Below are 24,093 nucleotides of genomic sequence, written 5' to 3' on the forward strand. Positions count from 1 at the left end.
AGGCAGATTGAGAGGTTGAAACTGGAAAATGATAGAGCCAAATAAAAAAAGAGTGATACATCGGAGGAAATGGATGGGAGAATAATATTAAGCGGATAATATTGTCCTCTTTTATTTTAAATCATGTCATATTTAAAAGTAAGAGATAACCTCAACTTTTTAATTAGAATCTATAAATGAATTTGCAGTTAAAAAATAGAATATTTATTTAGATAATAGAAGAAGATAAGGTTGAAAAATCCATGCTTCATGGTGGATGATTCTAAATATATTATTTACTAATGGAAGGGCTCACACTCATTGGCAGGTAAATTTTTTTTTTATTATTGTCTCTAGAATACAAAATCTCATTAATTAAATTATGAAAGATATGTGCTAAAATTTTAACTAAATCTTCAACATATGTCATCATTTATCATGATTGATAGATAATCTTTTACTTACGTATGAAATAAAATCTAATTATCTTTTTGTGGTGATATAAAATCTATCGTATTATGATACTATTTAGGTTAAAATTAAGTTTTCCTGCCTAGTTTAATTTCGATCAATAATAACAGGATGATTGCTCATGGTCTACTATTTGACATAGATAATATATTTTGTTTTATTAAATTTTATATGTAATTTTAATTAAGTATTCGCAAATTAAAAATAATTACTAATAAATCACATTTAAACGAGTATTAGAAAATTCTGATTGTTATATTTGTATTTTATCAATAATATACGAATTAACTCTTCTCAAGAATATTAAAAATATATAAGGAAAGAGGATTAGTCATGAATATTACTATTAAGCATTTAAGATAGTAAAAAAGAAGACATTTAAAATGAAACAAAATAATGAAATATATTGTTAAATTATTATGTTCAAGAGAGAAATGGGCATATTTTTGCTAATGACATCTTACCGAAAAATTTAGTTGACATTTTTGAATTCTTATGGCTAATAAAAAAATCATATATACGTATTAAATCTAAATTAAAAGAATGGAAGGATAGAACTAAAGAAATTGAGTATGGAAAATTAATTCACTTGATTGCAAAATGAGAATTAATAACTATGTGTTTGGTTTTAGAGTTAAGTTTTGATTTTAATTAAGTTGTAATGATTGTATTGTTAAATTATGAGAAAAAATGTAAAAAAGTAATGAATAGTTGAGAAAAAGTAAAATTGTGTTGTTGAATTGTGAAAAAAGTAACGGATAGTTGAGAGAATTTAGTATTAAAAATTGAACAAAAAGAGAAAAATGATAATTGTATTGTTAATTTTTGTTCTATAATAAATAAAATTAAAGTTAGAATTAAAATTTTAAAAGGTTGGTTGTAAAATCAAATGGGCTGTTACCTCGCTCATAGGAGAAAAAAAAATAACCATCAAAGATTTTTTTTAAAAATATCAATATATAATATATGTAATATACATATGTATATATATAGTTTCATTGCAATGCAGCGCGTGGAGAAGACGTCTGGCGCCTTATCCTTCCAGTATTGGCTTGGTGACTAGCCGTAGGACCCGCCATCGGAGCCGATCCAAACCCCGTGAAAACTACTCACTGCCACCCCTCTTTCTCTCTCCCTCTCTTCTCGCGCAATCGATCGTTCGGTCATACCGTTGCTAGCTTCTGCTCCAGCTCAAGCTCGCTCTGCTATGGTGGTGTCCTCTGTTTATTAGCTACCGAAGGTTTTCGCCCGAACCGCCCCTCGAGTACTTACTTAAATGGCGGAGCTCTTCTGGGCCTCTGTTGAAGCTCGGCCGTTGCTGGGCATTTCCGTCCCATGGGACCTGTTGAAGTTTCAGAGACCCTGCAATCGAGTCTGCGTCTCTTCCAAGAGGAAGTCCATCGGTTGCCTTCTCTCTAACAAGAACTCGACCTGGACTCCTTCGGATTCATCATCGCCAGCAGCTTCTTCTAGTAGGACGTCTTTCGACATCATTTCCACCTCAGGTACGCTTCGGTTCCTGTAATTCTGTTTAAGCGTCAGCATTTGATCGCGTAGATGATGATGCAGAGCTCGCTAACTAGATGGAGCTTTTCATTACGCACCCGATTGCTTGGGTAATTCTGGCCGAAAGATGTGATTTTTTTCCGTTACGTATTGATTGTATCCGCAATTCTGCCGTCGTTCTCATGGTTCTGTTTGTCGAATTGGGCAGAGTGCTCTGACGGCAGTATTGTCTTTCGGTTTGGGGAGGTGACCGAAGCGGAAGAAAACGCTGTTCAGTCGGAGGAAGTCGAGCTGAATAGTGATAGTGCTGATGAAGCTGCTTCTGGAAGTTCGTCTAGCGAAAACAGCACAAGTAATGCTGCAGTAGGGATGCTACATGAAAATCAACAAGAAGCCAAACTTGGTGATGGTAGTGTCGATGAAGTTGGTCCAGAAAGATTGTTGAGTGACGATACGAGAAGTGTTGTTGCGCTTGGGGTTCTTGATAATGATCAAGCAAGTGAAATTGGACACCGCGACTCTAGTCATACTTTGATACTAGAACGGACAGCTGGGTCCCATTCCGTGGCTGAGTCCACTGTTGACCCACCAAAAATAGTCAGTTCTGACAGTATTGCAAGAGGACCAAGTGATCATCGGGTGTCAGTTGAAACTCGCGAATTGCATAATACTTCTGAGGACACCCATTTGGGTTCAGGAATATATGTTGGTCCTGAAGCCCATGCACAAACTGAGAAAGTTCCTCTCAATAACATTCACAAAACGTCTCCTAGTCCTGTCGCCGAGCCTGAGCTCGATTATGCAGTGAATTTGCAAAACAATGGCGGTGTTGTTGGGGCTGAGGTCTATACTTCTTCAACTCCTCCTCAAAATAGCAGTGCTACTTTCATTAGCAAAGAGGCTAGCGATCTAAAGGAATCACCGCAGGCTAAGTTTCCAGAAGCAGATATCTTTGCAGCTTCCTCTGAATCTGAAAGGGCTGTGAGCCTAGAGGAAGAATCACGGGAAGAGACTCCAGATGAAGATCATGATAATGCAGATCTGGAAGAGTTACCAAAGGCCATTGCCCCACATGATGATATAAAGGCTGTCAAGAAAGAGGAAATATTACCAATAAAGACGGAGGAGGAAGATACTACTTCAGCTTCCTCCGGCTCCAGTGTTGAAGTTGCAGCCTCTAGTGATTATCACAGCCAAGAAAATCATGAGGAGAATATAGAGCTGGAACATTCAGGCCTTTCTCCAGTTTTGGTTGCTGATGAACCCATGTTGGATAATTTGAATGAGAATTTAACCAGTGAAGACACCGAGGAGGTTACAACCAGTCAAGACACCAAGGAGGTTACTACCAGTCAAGACACCAAGGAGGTTGCGTCATTGCATGTACCCGCTTCGTCCGAGGTTGGTTCTCATGACAAGGAAGTAAATAAACGATTCAGTGTTGCTATTCTTATAATGTTTCTCTATGGGTTTTTCGGTTGCGTTTGGTTTTATAGTAGGATTTTAAAATCAGATTTTAATTTTGATTTTGAGTGGTATAAATGGAGCCCACCATTTGACTTTGTATGAGTTATGTTGTTTTGTTGTGGGAAAAAGTGATATAAATGGGACCCACTCTTTGACTTTGTATGAGTTATTTTATTTTGTAATGGGTAGAATTAAGTTAGAATTGTGATTCTAAAATAGAATCGCGAAACCAAACAGGCCCTTCATCTCTGATGAAACAATTGAAGCTAACATTGGTCAAATTTCTGTCAATTAGATTTGAGCTTTTAAGTTGGGTTTAATTTTGGTCGGACTTTTGGGAAAATAAAAGATTTTTGGGATTCTTTTGTAATTGAAAAAATAAAAACTCATACTATATTAGATTAGAGCTTTTAAAATGTTCTGAAGAAATAAAAGGAAGCCACAGTATTGTGACAGACGGCCGTTGGGACTGACTTTTCACGACGCAATAATATTTAATTCAAGCTGGTTTGCTTTTCTCGACTTTTGAGAACTTATTTTCTGTACGTACACGTTTGGACTTTTTGACTAGTTGAGATGATAAAATTTTTTTTTATCTGAGGAGCTTAGTTCATCTATCAAATTGATGTTTGTAGTTGGACGATGGTGGTCAATTCTCAACTTCAAAAGAATCTGTTGATGGTGAAGAGTGCAGTAAGATTATGGAAATGTCAGCTATCAGTGATGACGAATTGGAATCTGTCAAGTTTAATCATAAGAGGTAATCTAATAGCCTCCATCTGTTGTGTATATGTTTGTGTAAAGAGGTACCATAAAGGTCAACTCGAGTGCATAGCTGCAGTCATTCATATTGTAGGCCTCGGGAAGATTACACTGTGTTTGATTTTAGAGGTAGGTTGAGATGAGTTTTGATTTTAATTGAGTTGTAATGATTGTGTTATTGAATTATGAGAAAAATTGTGAAAAAATAATGAATAGTTGAGAGAATTTAGTATTAAAAATTGAATTGAGTATAATGGAGGTATATGTGAATTCATGTATGGGCCCTACATTTTTTACTTTGAAGAGTTGATTTTTATCGTGTAGTGAGTAGAGTTAAAGTTTAAGTTAAAATTTTAAAATTCGATTGCGAAATCAAACAGAGCATATACCTGTGACATCTCAGCTCCTTGTAAGAGGTTGCTTTTGTGTAACCAAATATTATTAAAAATTTACTAGACTAAGGTGAAGTATTCTATCAGATAACTGATTGGCCTTATTTAATTGGGTGTTGGAGATGAGTATAATTACAATTGGTGCTATGACAATCTCAGTTAGTTGACAGGAAGAGAGATGGATGAACTGACCATCTATTATGTAATAATAATTATTATGGAGGTTTTTATTGCAGTAAATGATCCAAAAGGATTCTGCTTTGTTTGGTTTTGAATATCATTATTTTACTCTACTCCATCTACTCTATTCTTCCTCTAATTCAGAAACACAATTATTATTTTTTTTAAAAAAATTTAATCTAATTTAATAATAATTTTTCTTACATGTCTTTTCTTAACAATTATTATAACTAATTTTTTAATATTAAATTTTTTCAACTATTCATTATTTTTTTTATCTTTTTCTCTAAGTTTATAATAATTTATCTCACATACTTTTTTGACAATTATTACAATTAATTTTTTGATAATAAAATTTTCCAACCATTTTGTCTTCATCTCGTGGAGTAGAGTAGAGTAATAATTCTAATCCGAAACCAAATTAGTGTGTTACGACATTGTTTTATGCTGTGCATAGTCTCATAGGATGGCCTCATATCATCATCTGGTCGGATGTTGTCGAAGAAAAGGCTAGTTTTACATGCGAATCAACTAATAAGCAAACAATGTGGCGATACTTATTGCGTTCTCCATGAAGAAAAAATAGGCTCAGTCATTTTAAGTTGAGGAATCGTTAGGTCAAAAAATATGCCACCTCTGCTCTTCATGCATTTCCTTATGTTGGCTGTGACAGAGAGGAGATCTTGACAACGGCATTTTGCCTGGCTTCTGGTGCCACTTCACTGCCACATCCCTCTAAGGTAACTCTGTACTGTAGCTGTAGATTATTCACTTGTCTTCTGTTATGTTGGAAAAAATTTCTTGTTGCGGTAGTGCTTTCAGGAAATTCCAGGATTCATTTTCGTTGTTTAAATTAATGAGATGTATTTGATGAGAGACTTGTCCAGATATGGCATATCATACAAAGAGGAAAATGAAATGTATTAATTTGAAAAAAAAAAAAAAAGGAGTACTGTGGATCTTTGCATGTTTAAACAGATTTACATTTTTCTTTCCATAAACAGCATGAATTATAAGTACTCAGCGTGATTGAATGAATAATAGCTGCCAGGCATTGACAGGTGGAGAAGATGCCTATTTCATTGCTGGTAAGAACTGGCTCGGTGTTGCTGATGGAGCCGGTCAGTGGTCAATGGAAGGTAAAACTTCTCGATTAGATTGGTTTTTTGCGAGGAGAAACTTATGAATCTGCGTTATTTGCATATTTATGCAATGCCCCGAATCGAAACAGGAGTCCTGAACTAACATTGAGAAGCTACAGCTTCGAAAGCTAAAAGGTCGTATGATATAGTTGCAGTTCCAAAATTACCACCATCATAGAAATAAAACTATTTCAAATGAACTTTTACCATGCGAGAAATGATGCATTGCGTCGCAGTGCTTCCACAGAGATCCATCCGACATCTCTTACCAGTCCATCGCTGTTCTAATTTCAATCATCTCAGCATGTAAATAATGGGCAGGGCATATGCCTCTTGATGAAACCAGAAAGTTATTGGTGCACTTTATTTCTATTTCAGGAACTAATACCGGATTATATGCGAAAGAGCTGATGGAGAACTGCAAAGCTATCGCAAGCAGTTCTTCGACCGATCCTCTTGATGTTCTTAAAAGAAGTTCTGCGGAGACGGAATCTCTCGGATCATCTACAGTTTTGGTAGCTCGCTTCGAAGAACAGGTATGGTTTTCCACAAACAAGATAGTTCTTTTTTCCTTTTTCAGTTTTCTGCAAACTACCTTGTTGAGGATGCATGCTATGGTTCATCAAGGAGTTCTTTGAGAATCTTATTCTTAGTTTCCTCCTTCATGGTTGTGCTCTACGTTGGGAAACTCTGTTGCTTCATTATCTTCATATAAAGCACGTCGATCCTTTGTCCAACTAGATGTTTTTGGAAATCCATGGATATTTATTGTGTCCATCTACGGGCTGATGAGCCACAGGTTCTTCATGTGGCGACTATTGGAGACTCAAGATTTATCGTGATCAGGAATGGGATCATTATCGAAAGGTCTTCTCTGATGTTCCATGAGTTCAGCTTCCCTGTGCAGATAGAAAGAGGCGACGATCCAACAAAACTAGCAGAGGTATGCCATGCTGAATCCGCTAAAGCTTCTGTGAATTGACAAAAAAACTTACACCACTATATCTAGCTAATAAAATGTTCGGGTTCAGCTTTACAGAGTACGGTTAGACGAGGACGATGTTATTATTGCCGCTACCGATGGCCTATTTGACAATCTATATGAGCAAGAAATAGCTTCGATTGTTCTCAAGTCGCTCCAAGCTGGCTTGGGCCCTCAGGTACATATAAGTTATGCTCAACTTTATGAGACCGATGCACGCGATCCTTTCGATGTTTGCACTGACAATTTCTCATTTCACCCTCTTTGATTGATTCCTCTTCTACGAATGTTATAGGATATAGCCGAACTGCTAGCCACCAGAGCACAGGAGGTGGGTTGGTCCACTTCTGCTCGATCTCCATTTGCCGATGCAGCACAAGCAGCCGGCTATGTCGGGTATACCGGGGGAAAGCTCGATGATGTTACTGTTATCGTCTCGCTGGTGCAGAAGAGCTCCTCATCTCGCCCGTAGAGTCTTTATCACCTCTTCATTGTAGCTTTTTCGTTCGCAGATGCTCCCATCTCGTACCGTTTTGTGAACTCGAAACCACTACACACGTACATGTCCGCATATTGAGCCGTACTGAACAAACCACCCACCCATATCATACATCACATTCGAAAGCGACACGAAATAAGTACAAGTCTCGTACCCATTAACGTGACCGATAATTAATGTGATAGAACATCTATATATTAAGTTAAAAGGAAAGTGTCAAAGGACTCTTCTTAATTTACCACATATCACTATGTGAAATTCCAAAAGAAAATATATTTTATTTTCATTAATATATAAAATCTGTGATGCTAAAATTTGACTTTTTTTTGTAGCTTTAAATAATAAATTAATGGATAGAAAGGTTAGTGCAACTTTTTTTTTGTACTTTCATTTTATAAAGTAATTCCTAGGCAATATACAAAGTTCAAAATAGGTTCTATGATATGTTAATATGAACACTCTTTATAATATCAATTTACATTTGATGAATACATGCCCGCTGAAAAAGCACAATTAATAAATTATTAATCTTTGTCCTAGAAATAATACTTACATAACCAACATACATTTCAATGGGAATATAAATACAATTTTAAAAAATGTATATTTGTCACTCTTTAAACAATAAAATTATTTTTGCAATTTTTATAGTGAGAAATATGGAATTTGTTCATAATTATTTCATTTTTAATATTTTTGTGGCTCCATATGTATTATGTATGCTCATTTAGGTCTGACAATGATGCTTATCAATTCACATACACACACATACATACATACATATATATATATATATATATATATAAAGAAGTATTTTCATATAAGATCCATATAATGAAAAATTATTTTATGTTTTAAGAGAAAATTATCAATTTGGTCATCGAAACATCATATTGCCATCAAAATTTTTGAAGGATCAAATTGATAGTAATATGAACTTCAAAGAAACATATAGATGATAGAGAAATTATAGTTTTAAAATTTTATATTTATGCATCGCGAAGGTCGGTCACACTAGTGTAATAAATGAAAGGGTTGTCTTGTCTTTCTACCGCTTTCTAGAAGCTATCCAAGGTAGAGAAAAAAAAAATACAGTTCTATTGTTCAAAATTTTGACGTGTGGTCGTCTTCACAATCACTAAAAATATTTTAGTGGAGAGGGGTGGATTTCTTTGAGTGGAATGGATGCCAAATTTCAAAGTTGTTCTTTGCTAAAGTTGGGTTATTCCCACTCGGCAGAGGAAGAATGCGATTCCCACGCTTTCATCTTCTCTGCCAATTCCAGTTCCAGGCCAGCTGCCACTTCCTTTAAGACTGATAAAAATAAAATGAAAAGAAAAGAAAAAATTCTCTCCCTTTCACCGGCCAAAAAATGAGGAGCTGACAACTTTTTACCGGGTTTTTCTAATATACACGAAATTCCAGTTAGAATTCCCCCCTTCTATTCTTCTTGAAAAAGTAAAAGATATAGCAAGTTCGGGAGCTTCAAACAGTTTTTTAGATAAAATTTGAGTTATTGGGAGGTCAATTTGATACATTTTCTCTCTCTTTATTAAGAGAGCATTTAGTACGAATTAATCCATGTGAATTATTGAAAATTTGATTTTTTTTGTAGGTATTCTTGTTTTTTGGTAGGTTATTGAAAATTTGATTTTAAATTTCCTGAGTCAAGATTACCATATTTGGTTGAAATAGATTATTGACTCTCTATTTAATCAAAATAATTTATCACATTCAATTCCTTTGTATACCTCGTCGGCGACGGTCGTTGGTAAAGACACATTGAAATTCCTGTCATTTTGAACTTAGAAATATCTATAATTTTTATTAAAAATAAAAATTTTATTTAAATGTTAATTTAAATATTACTTACTATTTTCTATTTACTTCAAGCAACAGAGCTCTCGGAGGGATAGATTTCTAGCGGCAAGAGAAGATGGAGGCGATCACAAAGAGGCAAGCGATGATGCAGTCGTTGGCGATTGCGTATTTGAATTCTCGACATTTTGAGTTGAGAAGTAATTATAACTTTAGTTTAAAAAATTACATCAAAATGATTAATTTAATTATTTGTTATTATTTTTCATATAATTTAGATATCAGAGTTTCGAGAGCGTGAGATTTTGTGTGAAACGTTGGAATAATGAGAGGAGACAATAGGCTATGCACATACTTGGAAAGCCAAAAACTCGATACTTTTTAGTTATATAAAAATATTATTATGTAAAAAAATTGTATATACTTTTTAGTGTACAAAAATATTATATATAATTATTATAAGTTTTATACTAACTTTAAATATATTCTCAATACTTTACATAATTATCCATCATTATTAATAAAACATAAACTAACAATAATGTGAGCCATCATTTATGTTTTATAGTTTTATAACATTATCAGTAATTTTAAAAGTAAGAATATATGGAAAAAAAATTATTTCGAAGGTGAAAGGGAAACCAGTGCCAGTGAATAGAGAGAGAGAGAGAGAGAGAGAGAGAAGCAAGCATGGGGACACGTACGCCCACACCTACCTGCGTTGGCCACTCAATCACTTCCCCCACATGTCCCCTTCCCCCTTCTCCTCCTTGAAATTCCCAACACCACCCACACTCACTCTCTCTCTCTAAAACCCTTCGTCTTCCTGACTCTGCTTCACTCTCGTTTTGGTCTCTGCTCGAACACGCCCACGATGAAGCTCTTTCTCTTCCTCGCCATTGCGTCCCTCCTCGCCGCCGCACACGGCCCCGCCCCGTCAGCAGCTGCCCACCACCACGAGCCTGCCCCGGCGCCTGCGGTGGACTGCTCGTCCCTCATCCTGAACATGGCCGACTGCCTGTCCTTCGTTAGCAACGGGAGCACCTCCACCAAGCCGGAGGGGACCTGCTGCTCCGGGCTCAAGACCGTCCTCAGGACCCAAGCCGAGTGCCTCTGCGAGGCCTTCAAGAGCAGCGCCCAGCTGGGGTTCGTCCTCAACGTCTCCAAGGCCCTCACCCTCCCCTCCGCGTGCAAGCTCTCCGCCCCTTCCGTCGCTACCTGCGCCAGTCAGTCCCCATTTCACCATTTCTTTTTCCTCCCTTCCATTTCGTATTTCTTTTATAGCTTCTTCTTTTATCTCACCTTGCCGGAAATATATGTATATATTTTTTGCAATTTATTACCAAAATGAAATTTATTAACACAAAAAAATGTTTTTTTTTGGGCATATTTTTGGGTGAGAAGATTTTCTTTTGCATTTTTCTCCGGCTACGTTTGGATTTATGGGCTTAATTTGATGTCCGTCTTCTTCCTCTTTTTTCCCCCTTATTAATTTCCTTTTATTATCTTTGTCGTTATCTTTGTGATTTTTTATTTATTAAAAGCTGTACATTAGAATGATGTTTGCTGCAGTTGTGTTGCTTGTTGGCCTTTACCTTGACAAGCTGTGGACTGATCCGGAAGAAAGTTATTGCCGAAAGATGTAATTTTGGAAATAAAATCGTTAATTTTCTGGTTTCAATATCAAACCTTAGTTATCACCCAAAAAAAATATATATCAAACCTTAGTGAAACGACCAATTTCTCTGGTCAAGTTCTGCTGATCATACCATCTGCTATGTCTCTGATTTCACGGAAATAATAATTGGCCAAAAAAAAAAAGGCCCAACCTCTGTACGATTTATTCAATGTTATCTGTTGATGTCCGTTCCTTATTTCCCCTTTGGATTTCATATAGCCAGACTGTTGTTTGACTTGAATTTCGGTCCCTTTTTCTTGCAGTGTCACAGAGCCCAGCTGCCGCTCCAGGTAATTGCTCTGTTTCTGGTCTGCATTGGTTGTCCTCTGATCCAACAGTGCCTTTCGTCTTTAATGGCGTAGTAGTCTTAAAGTTGTGGGACAGTTGATGGAAATCTGTGGGCTCAGCCTTCGGCTTGTGGGGGCACATGACTTTCCTCCTAGAGTGCTCAGACCCACACTCCTCTCACTGTTCTCAGATGGCTTTTAAAAAGTCTGTGGGGGTGCTTTAGTTTGGTGAAGAAAGTGACTAATTGAGATATCACTACCATCGACTGTTTTCCTAATCGTGCCTGGAAAAGTTCGCCCATTTAAATCATCGAAAAATTGGTTGTCTTTGACTGATCTTGAGAAAACAGAACTTTCCTTTTTCTTGTGTTGCTATGTGTTTGGATAAGATTGGTTTTGTTCGGTCTTCGATGAGTTATGGCCGACTTTCTCGGATCACTGGAGATGATTATCACATTCACCGACCCTGAGGCTTTCGATTGTGGATAGTCATTTCCTTAAAAGATACGGACCCTGGAATTTCCGCCGTTCGTATCAAGCTCGTATCATGTTTGAAGAGCATCAAGCATGATCTGTAATCTCTGTCTAGGATGAGTCATGTTTTCTTCAAACACACGCATGCATTTTTTCTCATGTTGTGCTTCTCCTTGCAGGTCCATCTCCAACAGCCGGAGGGGCGCTATCCCCAACCGGGGGGAACATGATGGCGCCTGTCCCGACTCCCGGGAATGCCGCCCCTGTCGGTCGCGCCATATCACTAGGCTGGTTGATCTCGGGCATCGCCCTCGGGCTGATCCTGACTGTGGACAAGATGTGAGCTCGCTGTCAGCATTTTGCTGCCAAAGTGAATTAGAGCAGAGGGAGATGCATGTCGCTATTAGGTTGATGATGATATGATGTAATGAAACCGGAGACTTATGTACTGAGACCATTGGACTGGACCATTTCCATATATCTCATTGATGGCCGATTTTCAGAAGGTTTCCGAGATCTTTTGTTTCTCGTTCCTTGGTTCTTGTTCTTGATCTTGTTCTTCCTTCTGCTGGTGCATAGTGATTGGCGGGCCCATGCACTATTGGGCCCAGTTCATTTGAAAGGGTGGCCCAGCCTCTAATACAATCAGGTATCGATTTCCTGGTCGGGCCCAGCTCAAGAATTCCTGGATTTAGTTCTCACCTGTGAGAGTGAGATTGATGTGTTTTTTTTTTTTTTCCGGTTATAAGGAAGGCTGATGGGTTTAGTATATTGAAATGGAAATCTAAAATATCTAATAAAGAGGCACGAGTAGTTTCATTAGGTATCAAATTTGAGATTTTTTGATCACTAGGCGAGATGTGCACTATTATGTTATTTTCTCTCTTCATTGACGTGCTCTTTTATTTCCTTAGAAAGGACGTTCTCGAGTCCCGCAAGTTCATCAGCATGGCTTTATGGCACTATTTCCTTGATAAGAACAGTTCTCGCGTCTCACAAGTTCAATAGCATGGCTTTAGGGCACTATTTCCTTGATAAAGACGTTCTCGAGTCCCACAAGTTCATCGGCATGGCTATATGGGAAGACAAATGGAGCAGTTGTCCGTCTTGATACTTTTCTTTGCATTAGAAACATATCGTTACATTAGGAGACGGAGAATGATAACATACACTGCAAATTAAGATTGATATTCTAGCGTACAGACGATTGCCTCGAAATGAATCTCGTTCATTTCGTGGCTCAAACACGCCATGGACCGCCAACAAGCTTTTACGAGCCCATCTATCCAACTCGTATACTAATAAGAGCAAGTAGTTCGCGGTTTCAAGGTGTACGGAGCTATAGTTTCTTGGAGCGCAAACCCTTATTGTTCGAACAGAAAACTTGTGCAGAAGGCCATCTAGGCTTCCTGATACTTCGGAGCACAAGCCGTGACAGCATCAGCTACTGTGAGGAAGATGTGATCTTCTCCTATCATATCCGTAAACTTCGAAGTGTGGAGCTTGTCGATCACGTTGGGCCCAGGGTTCGCCAGAATGAGCTGAAGGGTTGAGAAGAACCAAAAAGGATTATCCTGCGGGTTTGAACTCATACGGTATAAATGATAAAAAGGGAAGAGGACCATACCTGAACATCTCTCTTTTGGAGACCTCGGTACAACTCTTCGAATGCGTGAATTCCGCTCGTGTCAATGTCCGTAACAGCTGCAGTCGAACATGAGTTCCCAATAAGTTTTAGTTTTATTCATGAAGAGAAAAAAGAACACTATATATAATAAGCCTTCCGGTTCTCGCAAGTATAGTTCGGTCCTAGCACACACTTTCTGAGTTCTGGGGAATTTTTGTAAAGGACAGCTTACGCGACATCTCGATGATCAAGAACTGGATTCTTGGCTGATGATTTTCCTTCAGATGCTCCTCTTCATCGGTAAGCCATCGCAAGATCCTGCAAGAAGTATGTAAGATGCGTATATCTCAAAGCCCAAAGTTCCGAGAGTTATATGCAGATTGCTTTTATTGTCATACCTCTCCCTTATATAGTTGGAGTTTGAGAAATAAATGGCAGAGTCGACCCTCACGATTAATACTCCAGGAACCTTCGATGCTTCCGGGTATTGCAGAATATTTCTATAGACCGTCGTCCTTGGTAATTTCCCTAGGATAGCTGTTCGAGGCCTCGTCACTTGTAAGAGGATTTTTGCAAAGGAGATGGTGACCTAGTACATTAATCAGTTCAAATACCAATCAGCAAGCGATGAATATCAAATAATAGTTATTGTATCGTGTGAAGGATCTTACGGCGATTAAGAGGCCGATCTCGACAGAGATGAAGGTCACACCAAAGAAGGCTCCCACGCAAGCAATGAAGTCCAACTTGTCGATCTTCCATATCAAAATCGCAGCATCTATGTCGAAGAGGCCCACGACAGCAGATATAATGATGGCGGCCAGAATAGCATTAGGGGTGTACTTAAATAAGGGGGTAATTACTTCAAGTGTTAGCAAGACAACACCGGACATCACGATGTTGGATACCGCTGTATTGCACCCGGCCATGAAATTAACCGCCGATCGGGAGAACGATCCTGCTCGAGCAATTTAAGAAATTTCGGATAACTACAACAGGAAACTACTTACGGCGCGACAAGTTATTTAAGAAAGATAATATTATTCTGATAAGTGACTGAATTTCCTTAAAGCAGTGTTTCCAAACCTGTAGCTACGTAGCATGAAGTCAACGAACCGATCACGTTCATCGTCCCGAGCGCAACCATTTCTTTGTTTCCGTCTATCTGGTAGTCTTTAATGGCAGCGAATGTTCGTGCAATGGCCACCGCTTCCTATTCGTATGTGTAAATATAACCAATCATAAGACAAACAAATCACCGTCATCAAAGACGAGAATTAATCGAAAGCTCAAGCAGAAAGGATCTGTTTTTCTTACTGTTAGTGCGACCATGCCTGCCACGATTCCGATTCTAAAGCCCTTGGAGAGATAATGGCCAGTGAAGTAGATCTCATTCACCGACGGAGGGTTCACGCCCTTATTGATATGTTTCACCTTTCATAAATACATGGAACTGGTAAGCTAAACCGCATAGTTCATTTATATAGCAAAGAGAAGCAACTACACCGAAAACTCAATTCTTACTATTGCCACTCCTTGCTTATCGGCTCGGGTGATGTAAACGAAGAAGGTGGAGATGATAACAGATGTCAATGGAGAAATTGCAGCGACCCAGAATAACTTCTTGTTTTTCTTACCCTGTCGAAGAATAACGCGAAAAATATACGGATCAGCAAAAGTCAATCGAGATATAACGAATGAGAGCTAACGATATCTTTGAGGTATGAGTTAGTTCGTACGATGTACTTAGCAATCAGAAGGAAGGCTAGGAATGTCACCCCGATAAGTATCGTCTGCCAATTCCACTGCAAAAACAGTTCCAGATGGAGCAGTCAGTACGTATGATATATATTGGCTTCGAGCATTCTCAAACAAGGAAGGAATTTGATATTGTTATGGTTAAATTACCCCGTGATGCGCTGCCTTAAAAACTGATCTCAAGACCGAGATGATATCGGTCTTCTTCGTGAAGTCTTTTATGCCAAGCATACCCTTCAACTGCTGAAGAGCAATAGTCACGGAAGCACCTGCCATAAAGCCGACTATCGCAGCGTGGGACAGGAAGTCTATCAAAAACCCGAGCCTGCAGTAAAATAACATACGTTCAGTTCATTAAGATTATGTTATGTTCCAATTTTTTTCATAAGATTGGGCAGTGCAATCCTATATATATCACCTTCTTTAAGCAATATGCTAGAAGAAAGAACGAAAATATAAATACCTGAGAAACCCGAGACTAAACTGGGTGATGCCTGCGAAGAAAGTCGCAGTGAGGGCGAGACGCTGGTAGTCATGAGGATTCTCGTTCGGGTCGATCTCTTCCCTAAGAAGAGTCCCGAGCAGTAGAGACACAACAGCTACCGGCCCTATCGCGATATCTCTCGAGCTGCCCATGAAGGCATATACAAGGGGCGGAACGAAGCTACTGTCTAAATTAAACATCATTAAACAACACAATAATAAGAAAACTGAGAAATAAATATCAAATCAAATGAACGAAATAAAAGAGATCGAGAATAAATTCAGGGATACTGATGACGAGGCCGAGAACTCACATAGGCCATACTGAGGTTCGAGATTGGCGAGCTTCGCATACGCTATGTCCTGAGGGATGCAAAGGCTCGCAATGGTGAGCCCCGCGATGAGGTCCCCCTTGAACTTTTGAAGGCTGTAGTTCCTTCCCCAGTCGAGGATCGGGAACACGGACTGGATCCCTAGGACTAACTTCCTCGACCTCGGCTGGTCCTTGAACTGCCGGAGCGGGTCATCCGGGAAGAGAGTCTCCTTCACGGTGGACGTGAACTCCTTCAAAAGCTTCTGCTTCGGGGGCTTCCCGACCTTGTGGACGAAGGGAGGAGCCTCCGAGGGGTCGATATCCTGCGAAATCCGGTTGCTCATCCTTATCGGGGATTATGTACGAGAATGCAGATCAGCCTCGATCGAAATGGCGATAAGAGTCTTAGGAAGTATACATCTATCTGAAGCGGATAGGACTGAGATGACTTCAGATGATGGAACAAAGTGAGAGTTTAGCTTTAGCTTATCTCAATTTATAGGGAAGAGGGAAGAGGACGAGAGAGAAACGTAGACTTTCATGCAGTAAGAACTCTTTTATTCACTATATGTCTTCATTCTATCAATTAACTTCCAGTACTCCCTATTCGAATGTCTACTTGACCCGAATCACAAAATGCTTCTAATATATTTTAAACTCTTACATTATAAATAAAGTTGACACCTTAAAAATTCAATTTGTCGTTGAGACAGAATTGCTTTATTTTTATGTAATAATAAAGTTTCTAGAGTACGCAGATCCCAAGTCAAACGGCTAAAGAATGAACTCTCTCATTGGCGGGATGATGCATAGTGATCTCTTTTCAGTCCAAGTACATATTCCAACAGACAGCCATGTAGGGATATGAGAGCATCTTACACAGAAGATTTAAAAAACAATAGACTGCGGGGCTCTTTTTTTTTTAAAGAGATATTTTGTTATTAATTAAGCCCTTAGACGACCTTTTATCGATAATGAAGTTGACTTTATAGTTGTTGTGTTATTGATATTCAAAAAGGATGTAGTGCAATGCACATTTATTAATTTGGTAATCAGATTTTAAATTCAATAGTTACAGTGAAATTATATATGTTTCTTTATTAGTTATTAGAATTTATATTTCATTGTACAAAACTCATGAGTTTCTCTTGTAATTCGAAATAAATTAAAATAAGATAATTGAGAGCTATTTTAGAAAAAAAATTCACATGATATGAAAAAAATACTAATATGGTTGCAAGGGTAAATATACGGAACAACGTTGAGCACGCAGATAATTTGCCATAGATCTTCTATTAATTGTAGCGATTTTATGAGTTCTTTCACTATATCACTGTAAAATAGGAATATATACTTGCGAATTCAATAAAAATGTTATGTAACCCTTCAGAATGAAAAAGGGTCATCCAATCTCCAGCTTGTTTGTGTGTGACTTCTTCAAACTCATAAAAAATTATATTGTAATCAACTTAATTAAAAAATGGATCACAGCTGACCAAATAAAATTAATAACATTATTGGGTCTGCTATCTCTGCATGCGATGCCTGTCACTTTTTTACACTTGCGTGGTACTCTCTCAAGCTGTTACTATTTAGACTCATAGCTAGATGATCTTGCTTTTACCCCCAAATCTACCATATCATCTCCCCCTCGTCGACTCAAACAAGCCATAAATACTCAGCCTTACACATTCATGCGTAAATTACTCCGTCCAGTTAAGGGTCATAGCCGATTATCATGAAATGAAAGAGAAATCTTAACTAATAAAGGGGCACGGATAGTCCCATTAGATATCGAACTTGCGACCTCTAAGTCAACGGATGAGAGAGTGCGCCACTGCGTTATACCGTTTTTTGATACTAGATTAAATCTTTACCATCATGATTAAATAACATATGAGAAAGTCTTTCATATAATGGAGTCACCACATAGAAGACTCTCTCTCCTTAATATATAGCCTTTCATCTATGAATTATTTGCGCCTTTTGGGTTAAATTCATCAATGAAGTACATAGTTGTTAATAATATATAATGATTAATATAATAAAAAAATTTCTATTGTGATGTCATACACAATGCTTAATCTGCTCCTACATGTATATTTTACAAAGTTTAGTAATTACATGATATCATGTTTCATTCCCATTACACTTATTAAACATTCTCGCCTTAATCTTTTTCAATATCACCTAAAGAATCTAAAAACAACTACTTGACACGTTACCGTTCATATAAGCTTTAGCTAGTGATGGGCGCTGAAAAGATCACTCATCCCATGTGTCTATGATCTAATAGGATCAATTCATAATCTAAATGGCCAAAAAGAGATCGAGATCGAATTAGAGTTGTGTAATCAATCCGGGTAGCTCCATATAAGTGTCGCCGATGTGTGACCCGTGGCTTCAAGTGCTCAGCTGGAGCCTAACTGCCTAACGTCGTTTCTTCAAGACTCTCTAGATTCATGCAACTTAATAGGACCTTGTTGTTTTGGTCACAAACTTAAAGGACTAAAATGATCTGAGGAAAAGATATGGGAGGAAAATGAAATTTTCCCTTTTTTGGGTTGTCCGTTGGCGTTGACCAATTCCATCAACAAACCGACCCGATTCCGGCTCGCGCGTAAACGGCTCCTACGCAATTGAATTGGAAGAACTATGGAGGAAGAAGGTTGGAGCGATCTCCCCCTTCCACCGCCGGAGAGCCGGAATCCACAGAGGAGTACGTGGACGTTGGAGAATGATTCTCGTCGGTGGTGGAGGTTCCCCTTCTTCCGAGGGAAGCTGGGTCCTTGAAATGATTAAGCATGATGATGCTGTTTCATACAAGGGCAGGAGTTTGGATCAGAAAGGGCTAGTGAAGGTTTAGCTAGAACTTGACGTAGATGAAGGGTCGGAGGGCGATTTCTGTAGCAGGCTCTTTTGGGGTTCGTCTGGACTCTCTAGTCTCTGGTCTCTTACATTGGAGACGCCGAATGGCCTGTCAAGGTGCTCGACGTATTGCCTCAAAGGGAACTAAATTTAAGCAATTATGACATGGAATCGCTTTGCGAGAGTTTGAAATAGGTGCATTGGCACGATTTTCGACGTAAAACTTTCAGGGTGCCAAAATCCGTTGCATTGGGACGGTTGTCGAAGGCTTGTGCTCGGAAAATAGGTGCTTCATTGTAGTAAGCCCCTCTTTATTCCCTCCGAAAGAGAAGGGGAAAGAAGAAACTGAAAGAAAGAGAGAAGATCCTTGCTGAAGTTCACATTTTTCAGGTATATGATCAATAAAGTTTTTAAGTTTCGATGCAGAAATAGGATAAGTTACAGAGACGTCGATAAACTGATCGAACTGTGCATAAATTTTTTATCATAAATCTTAACGATCTTAGTAGCATGATTACGAGAACGTCACTTCTGTTGTTGAATTATAATTGAAATGAGATCGCATTGTTCTAATTTCTAGTGATTCTTTTGTCCTTAACGTGGATTCGATCAGCTCCCTAATACAACAATGAGGGAGTGGCCTTGAGTTTGCTTTGCTAGAATGAATATTTCACTGAGTAGAGTTCGACTGAGGATGGGAATTTCGTATTGCTTCTGTCCCTACCAAATAAATGCTTGATAGTTCTGTGACGAGGGTCCTCCTTCCCACTCATTTATTGCACCTGCAACTTCTAGTTAACTGAGCATTTGCTCCTTTTCTCCTACTTTCTTGACCGCCTTTTGCTGCTATCGACCCACGACCTAACATGCTGATTTACTTACATGCAGGGAAGGCCAAAAGGAGAGTGGTCCTCCTCCTATGGTCCCATCTTACTCATGGGCTCATCATTTGGAAAGCACCACCTTGGTTCATTTTTATCGAACTATTCCCTTCTTCTAGTACCCATCAAATTTCATGCTTACCTTTTCTAAATAATGATAAGTAGTATTCTCTGGGGTAGTTTCTTTGCTCGTTTTGTCTCTACTTTCCAATTGATATAAGTATAACAAGTAGATGATCGTGCTATTATTGAAAGTCACATTGTGCTCTTGACTCCGTAGCATCTTCCCCCTCTCACTTTATTACCAATAGGTAAAGATAAATTGACTCCTGTTCTAGATGAGGCACAGTCTATGTATATCTTTTCATGTGGGGAATGATTAAAGCTGAACTGGGGGTACAATACTACAATGCTTCCACATGATTGCATGGTCTAGTAAGCCTGTGTGGATTCTGGCCATTAATAAGCCTCTGATTGGAAGCAACCTTTGATTAGTAGCAACAATAAATTTCGGCAGTTAACGCCATGCAGTAACTACTTTTGATATTGGACTATGTTCACTGAGCAATATAACCATTTAATTGCTGTGAACGAAAAGCTGATTTATTGGCCTGTTACTAATTTGTCAAACGACTGATGTGGGGCGTATCCTCGGAGATGGAAGGACGTGGAAGAGTGAAATTAGGTCAGAGCATGGGAGAGAGCTGACAATAAGGGGTTTTTAATGCTTATGAGCAATTAAAAATATTCTTTTCCTTAAAATTCATTAAATGCACTGACTCTGCTACTTCTTTTACTATGCTCAGTTGTTTTGTCTCTACTGGTCAGTGAACTGCTTGCCTCTTTCTGCTGAGTTCTCTTTTACCATCGTAAATCCCTTGTTAACTACCCTTTCTTTTCCTTGGTGATTCATTGTAATTAGAAATAATGTTCTTACCCAAAATAATGGTGCATAATATTCCTTTTCTTCCCCAAAATGAAGTCAACTGCCTATAAGGCCCCAATAAGTCCTCAGATTTAAGTGGAGAACACCCATTTCATATGGGATGACCTGTATTCATCCCAAAAAATTTCAACAGATAAAAGAACTAGCATAAGCATCATCGTTCCTTGGATCTCCATTTGAAAACAGAATAATCTCTCCCCTTGACGGTGATTTTCTCCTTTGTCCTTGTGGTTGTGTGTGAGACCCCAATCAATGGAAAACTAGCACATAGAATGTGTAGTCAAATGTTTGATCGTGTAATCAAATTCTTTTTCCTGCAATTTCCCAGTTTATACAGAAGGACAGTACAGAGTGTTGACGCATCATCTGAGAGTGTTCAGTAGTTGGAAAGAGTGAACAACTTCGTTCTGAACATTAACAAGTGATAGGGACTGGATGGTTGTATTCAAAACTGTAGGGCATTTCAGTACTGATATTTCTGACATTGCCAGCCAATATCCTCTTAGCTCTGCCATTAAGATACCATATGCATATATGCTTGTTTCTCAGAAGAAGAAAATAACTATAAATAAACGAATAAATAAATAGAGCACCTTTTTCACAAAGTTTTCTTGTCAGTCCTATTAACTAAATTTATGGTCTAGTGTAATCGGGATATATCCATGAACTTAAGACTGCAATTATCCTCCTCAAGCAATTATTATTAGCTTTTAGTATAACAAACGTATAGAATCAAGATTGTTCTTTGTCATGAGGTGGCGTACTTTTTGCTATTGTGTATGCAGAGTGAACAATGTGAAGATTTCAATGAATCTCTTGAAAAACAATACAGGGAGAGGCCCTTTAACAAAAAAACTCAGCCCGGTCCCACAACCATGAAAGCAAAATATCATTTACTCTGTATTGGGGTGAAGTCACATGACCACAAAAAGCACTTTCACCTAACACTTTCAAGCAATTGGCCTTACATATTTGTGTATATATAACTCCTGTTACTAGCTGTTCTATTCGAAAATACTGTCACTCTTTCTGAGAGTTGACTATCCCTGCCAATTGATCACAGAGAGGGAGGAGAAATAGAGGAGATGAGGGGTTTCATGTGCCAGTCAGTGGAAGCAACTTCAGTTTGCACCATTGCCGATCCCCGATCAGTTATAGTACCCAGAAAACCTGACAAAACCCTAGTTGAGAACAACAGGTTGCTGAGCAGTGTCCACCGGTACTCTCAACTTGCTGAGTGGACTCATAACAAGCGGTTTAATCCTGAAGCTAGATACAGGAGATCACCATCAGTTCTTGTGCCATCCTTTAAAAGAGAAGATTACAGGCAGAATAACCATTCTTCTGGTCGTTGTGATCCCATCAAGCAGCTTACATTGGGCTCCTCGTCATCTGACAATGTCTTCCAGGTTAGGGACACGTCTGTCATGCAATTTTTTCTGTCATCTTCTCTTATATTTTTATACATTCTCGGAGTGAATAGTATATAAACGAGCAAATTTTGTGAATGCAGATACACGTTTATACTAGATCCTAGTCAAGAGTCAATCTGTTAACTTAGTTGCCATCTGTATAAAAAATTCTAGTGGATGTAGATTTACTGCAGTGATTGTACAATATGTAACTAGAAGCGATTATCGGGATGCATATTCTGCAGGTAGTAGTTATGCGGGTCTCTCTTCATTGCCAAGGTTGTGCAGGTAAAGTCAAGAAGCATATATCCAAAATGGAAGGTACTCTTCTTCTTAACCACAATATTCGAAACAAATTCTCTTTGTGCAATATCTTCTCCATGTCTTATTCATCTATTGAAGAAGTTTTACTTTTAACCAACATAAATAGCACAATGGCCTGTGGCGTTACTAATTTTTGCTCAAATTTTACCGAGTTTATGCTCATCCTTCATTGGGAGTCCAGAGTTTTTAAGTCAAGATGCATTTCTACTGTAGAAATCTGTAATCGATTGTAACGAGGTCGGATTTATGAAACCTTGATACGATTCTGGTGCTAATAGCATGCAGAGTGCTGTACCGATATTTTGTCTGAGGTTCTCACATAATGTAATCGAGAAAAAGTCCTGGCTCTATAGTTTTATGGGGTCCGGGTAGTCTCTCTCACACCACAATATGCAAAGGGCCATCTCAGTAAATAAGATAGTACAATTTTATTATGGGTAGAACTCGTGATAACATCTTCTGGTAAAATAAATTTTAAACCGTGTTGGTGTGATATATTCAATTTATGACATATGAACTTTAACAAGAAGCATTCTTATTTTTTAGCAGCGTCACTAATATCAGAAAATGTTCTCAAATTGGTCGCAGGGGTGACATCATACAGCATAGATCTGGAGTCCAAGAGGGTGACTGTGATGGGACATGTATCCCCTGATGGAGTCCTTGAGAGCATTTCAAAGATCAAGAGAGCTGAGTTTTGGACTAATTAAGGTTTCTCCCTCTGCTATGTTAACCACTTAAAAAAGAAAAGGTGATTATGGCTCTTAGGCCTTGGATAATATATATATATATATATATATATATATATTGTTAGACTTGGAAGAGTGTCTTTTAGCTCCCCTTTAGGAAATGTTCAAGTGTTTAGGTATGTCCTGCTGTGAAAAATGGGTAGAGGAAAGGGATCTGGAGAAATTTGACCATGGGATGTTAACCCAAGAGAGGTTGATGTTGATTTCCATTTTTTTTTTCCTTCCTTTCTTTTTGGGGTTTGTTTGGAAAGGGCATTGGCACTTGACAGTGATGTGTTAAGAAAGACTTTATGTTTTCTTGACAAGGAATTGTTTCCTCTCTCTATGTCTTGTTAACCTTGTTGCTGGTTTTGCAATCTGGAAGACTTCCCTTCTTGTGCAAGTTGTCTGTTGTTTGTGCTATGCCTATCCAAACCAACCATTTTCTAATAGGAGGATAAGGAAGGTGACAAAAACAATTGGGCATCAGGGTCGTTTTCTAGTATGCGAACTGATCAGAACAGGGCATCCGAGTTTACGATCATTAGAACTAGCTATATCGGGCATGTTTCGTCCTTTTGTGCCTGGAAGTGTCAACAACCGGTGTCCTCTAGTTACACCCTTTCTATTGCTTGTGCTGAATCGATAAATATCTGTAAGCTGATTAGAACAACAGAGAGTTAGTTCCGCGTTCCTTTTTTGAGGCCTGGTGAGTCTCTCCCCGTCCAAACCCGATACTGTGCACTACCCAACGACAGGTAGTAACGATCATTTTATGAATTCTACATGTGGACAGGATATGTACTGAAAGAACCATCATCTTACGATGAAAAACTTTTGGGTGCTCTTCGAACACGGGCAGTATGTTTTATGATGCTGTTGTATATAGATGGTGTTGGCGCACACATGAATATGTTTTTGATTATTTGCGGGAATCGTATATAATCAAAACTTTAGGGGTGAAATTGAGGGGGGGAAAAAAGATTAGTGGGGATACGGATAACCAATGCGTAAACAATGCCCCCCCGGATTTGATTTCCATGAAATACTACAGTACGTTCGCCTTCAAGAGTAGAAATTGTCCCATCTCCCTGTCTCCTAGAGACAACTAGCCGG

At 38.5% G+C, this 24,093-nt stretch overlaps 4 protein-coding genes across 6 annotated transcripts; 3 read left to right on the forward strand and 1 right to left on the reverse strand.

The window, feature by feature from the left end:
* Positions 1-1,503: 1,503 nt before the first annotated feature.
* Positions 1,504-7,553, forward strand: LOC116194960 (probable protein phosphatase 2C 71). The gene is made up of 9 exons (XM_031523893.1): positions 1,504-1,955; positions 2,165-3,357; positions 4,059-4,183; positions 5,431-5,497; positions 5,809-5,896; positions 6,278-6,435; positions 6,699-6,842; positions 6,931-7,059; positions 7,177-7,553. The coding sequence occupies exons 1-9, from the start codon at positions 1,727-1,729 to the stop codon at positions 7,351-7,353; spliced, it is 2,310 nt and encodes a 769-aa protein (XP_031379753.1). The 5' UTR covers positions 1,504-1,726; the 3' UTR covers positions 7,354-7,553.
* A 2,378-nt stretch (positions 7,554-9,931) lies between these two features.
* Positions 9,932-12,153, forward strand: LOC116194962 (non-specific lipid-transfer protein-like protein At5g64080). Its single transcript, XM_031523895.1, has 3 exons — positions 9,932-10,424; positions 11,140-11,166; positions 11,817-12,153. Exons 1-3 carry the CDS (start codon positions 10,073-10,075, stop codon positions 11,978-11,980), a joined length of 543 nt encoding a protein of 180 aa, XP_031379755.1. The 5' UTR covers positions 9,932-10,072; the 3' UTR covers positions 11,981-12,153.
* Positions 12,154-12,361: 208 nt separating this feature from the next.
* LOC116194961 (sulfate transporter 1.2-like) lies at positions 12,362-16,296 on the reverse strand. The gene is made up of 12 exons (XM_031523894.1): positions 15,820-16,296; positions 15,486-15,693; positions 15,173-15,347; positions 15,004-15,069; positions 14,789-14,902; positions 14,582-14,698; positions 14,351-14,477; positions 13,936-14,222; positions 13,663-13,853; positions 13,497-13,582; positions 13,265-13,341; positions 12,362-13,178 (listed from the first exon to the last, which is right to left on the reverse strand). Exons 1-12 carry the CDS (start codon positions 16,160-16,162, stop codon positions 13,038-13,040), a joined length of 1,932 nt encoding a protein of 643 aa, XP_031379754.1. The 5' UTR covers positions 16,163-16,296; the 3' UTR covers positions 12,362-13,037.
* Positions 16,297-18,425: 2,129 nt separating this feature from the next.
* LOC116194963 (heavy metal-associated isoprenylated plant protein 30-like) lies at positions 18,426-23,380 on the forward strand. Of its 3 annotated transcripts, XM_031523897.1 has the most exons (6): positions 18,426-19,076; positions 19,575-19,653; positions 20,374-20,436; positions 21,577-21,922; positions 22,171-22,246; positions 22,838-23,380. In XM_031523897.1, the coding sequence occupies exons 4-6, from the start codon at positions 21,599-21,601 to the stop codon at positions 22,957-22,959; spliced, it is 522 nt and encodes a 173-aa protein (XP_031379757.1). In that variant the 5' UTR covers positions 18,426-19,076; positions 19,575-19,653; positions 20,374-20,436; positions 21,577-21,598; the 3' UTR covers positions 22,960-23,380. The 3 variants fall into 3 exon arrangements, with proteins under 3 accessions (XP_031379757.1, XP_031379758.1, XP_031379756.1); XM_031523898.1 differs by lacking the exon at positions 20,374-20,436; XM_031523896.1 differs by having other exon boundaries at positions 18,427-18,803; positions 18,917-19,076; positions 19,575-21,922.
* The last annotated feature ends 713 nt before the right edge of the window (positions 23,381-24,093 follow it).

The sequence above is a fragment of the Punica granatum genome, chromosome 2 (assembly GCF_007655135.1).
Source record: "Punica granatum isolate Tunisia-2019 chromosome 2, ASM765513v2, whole genome shotgun sequence".
In the NCBI taxonomy this organism is placed as follows: Eukaryota; Viridiplantae; Streptophyta; class Magnoliopsida; order Myrtales; family Lythraceae; genus Punica; species Punica granatum.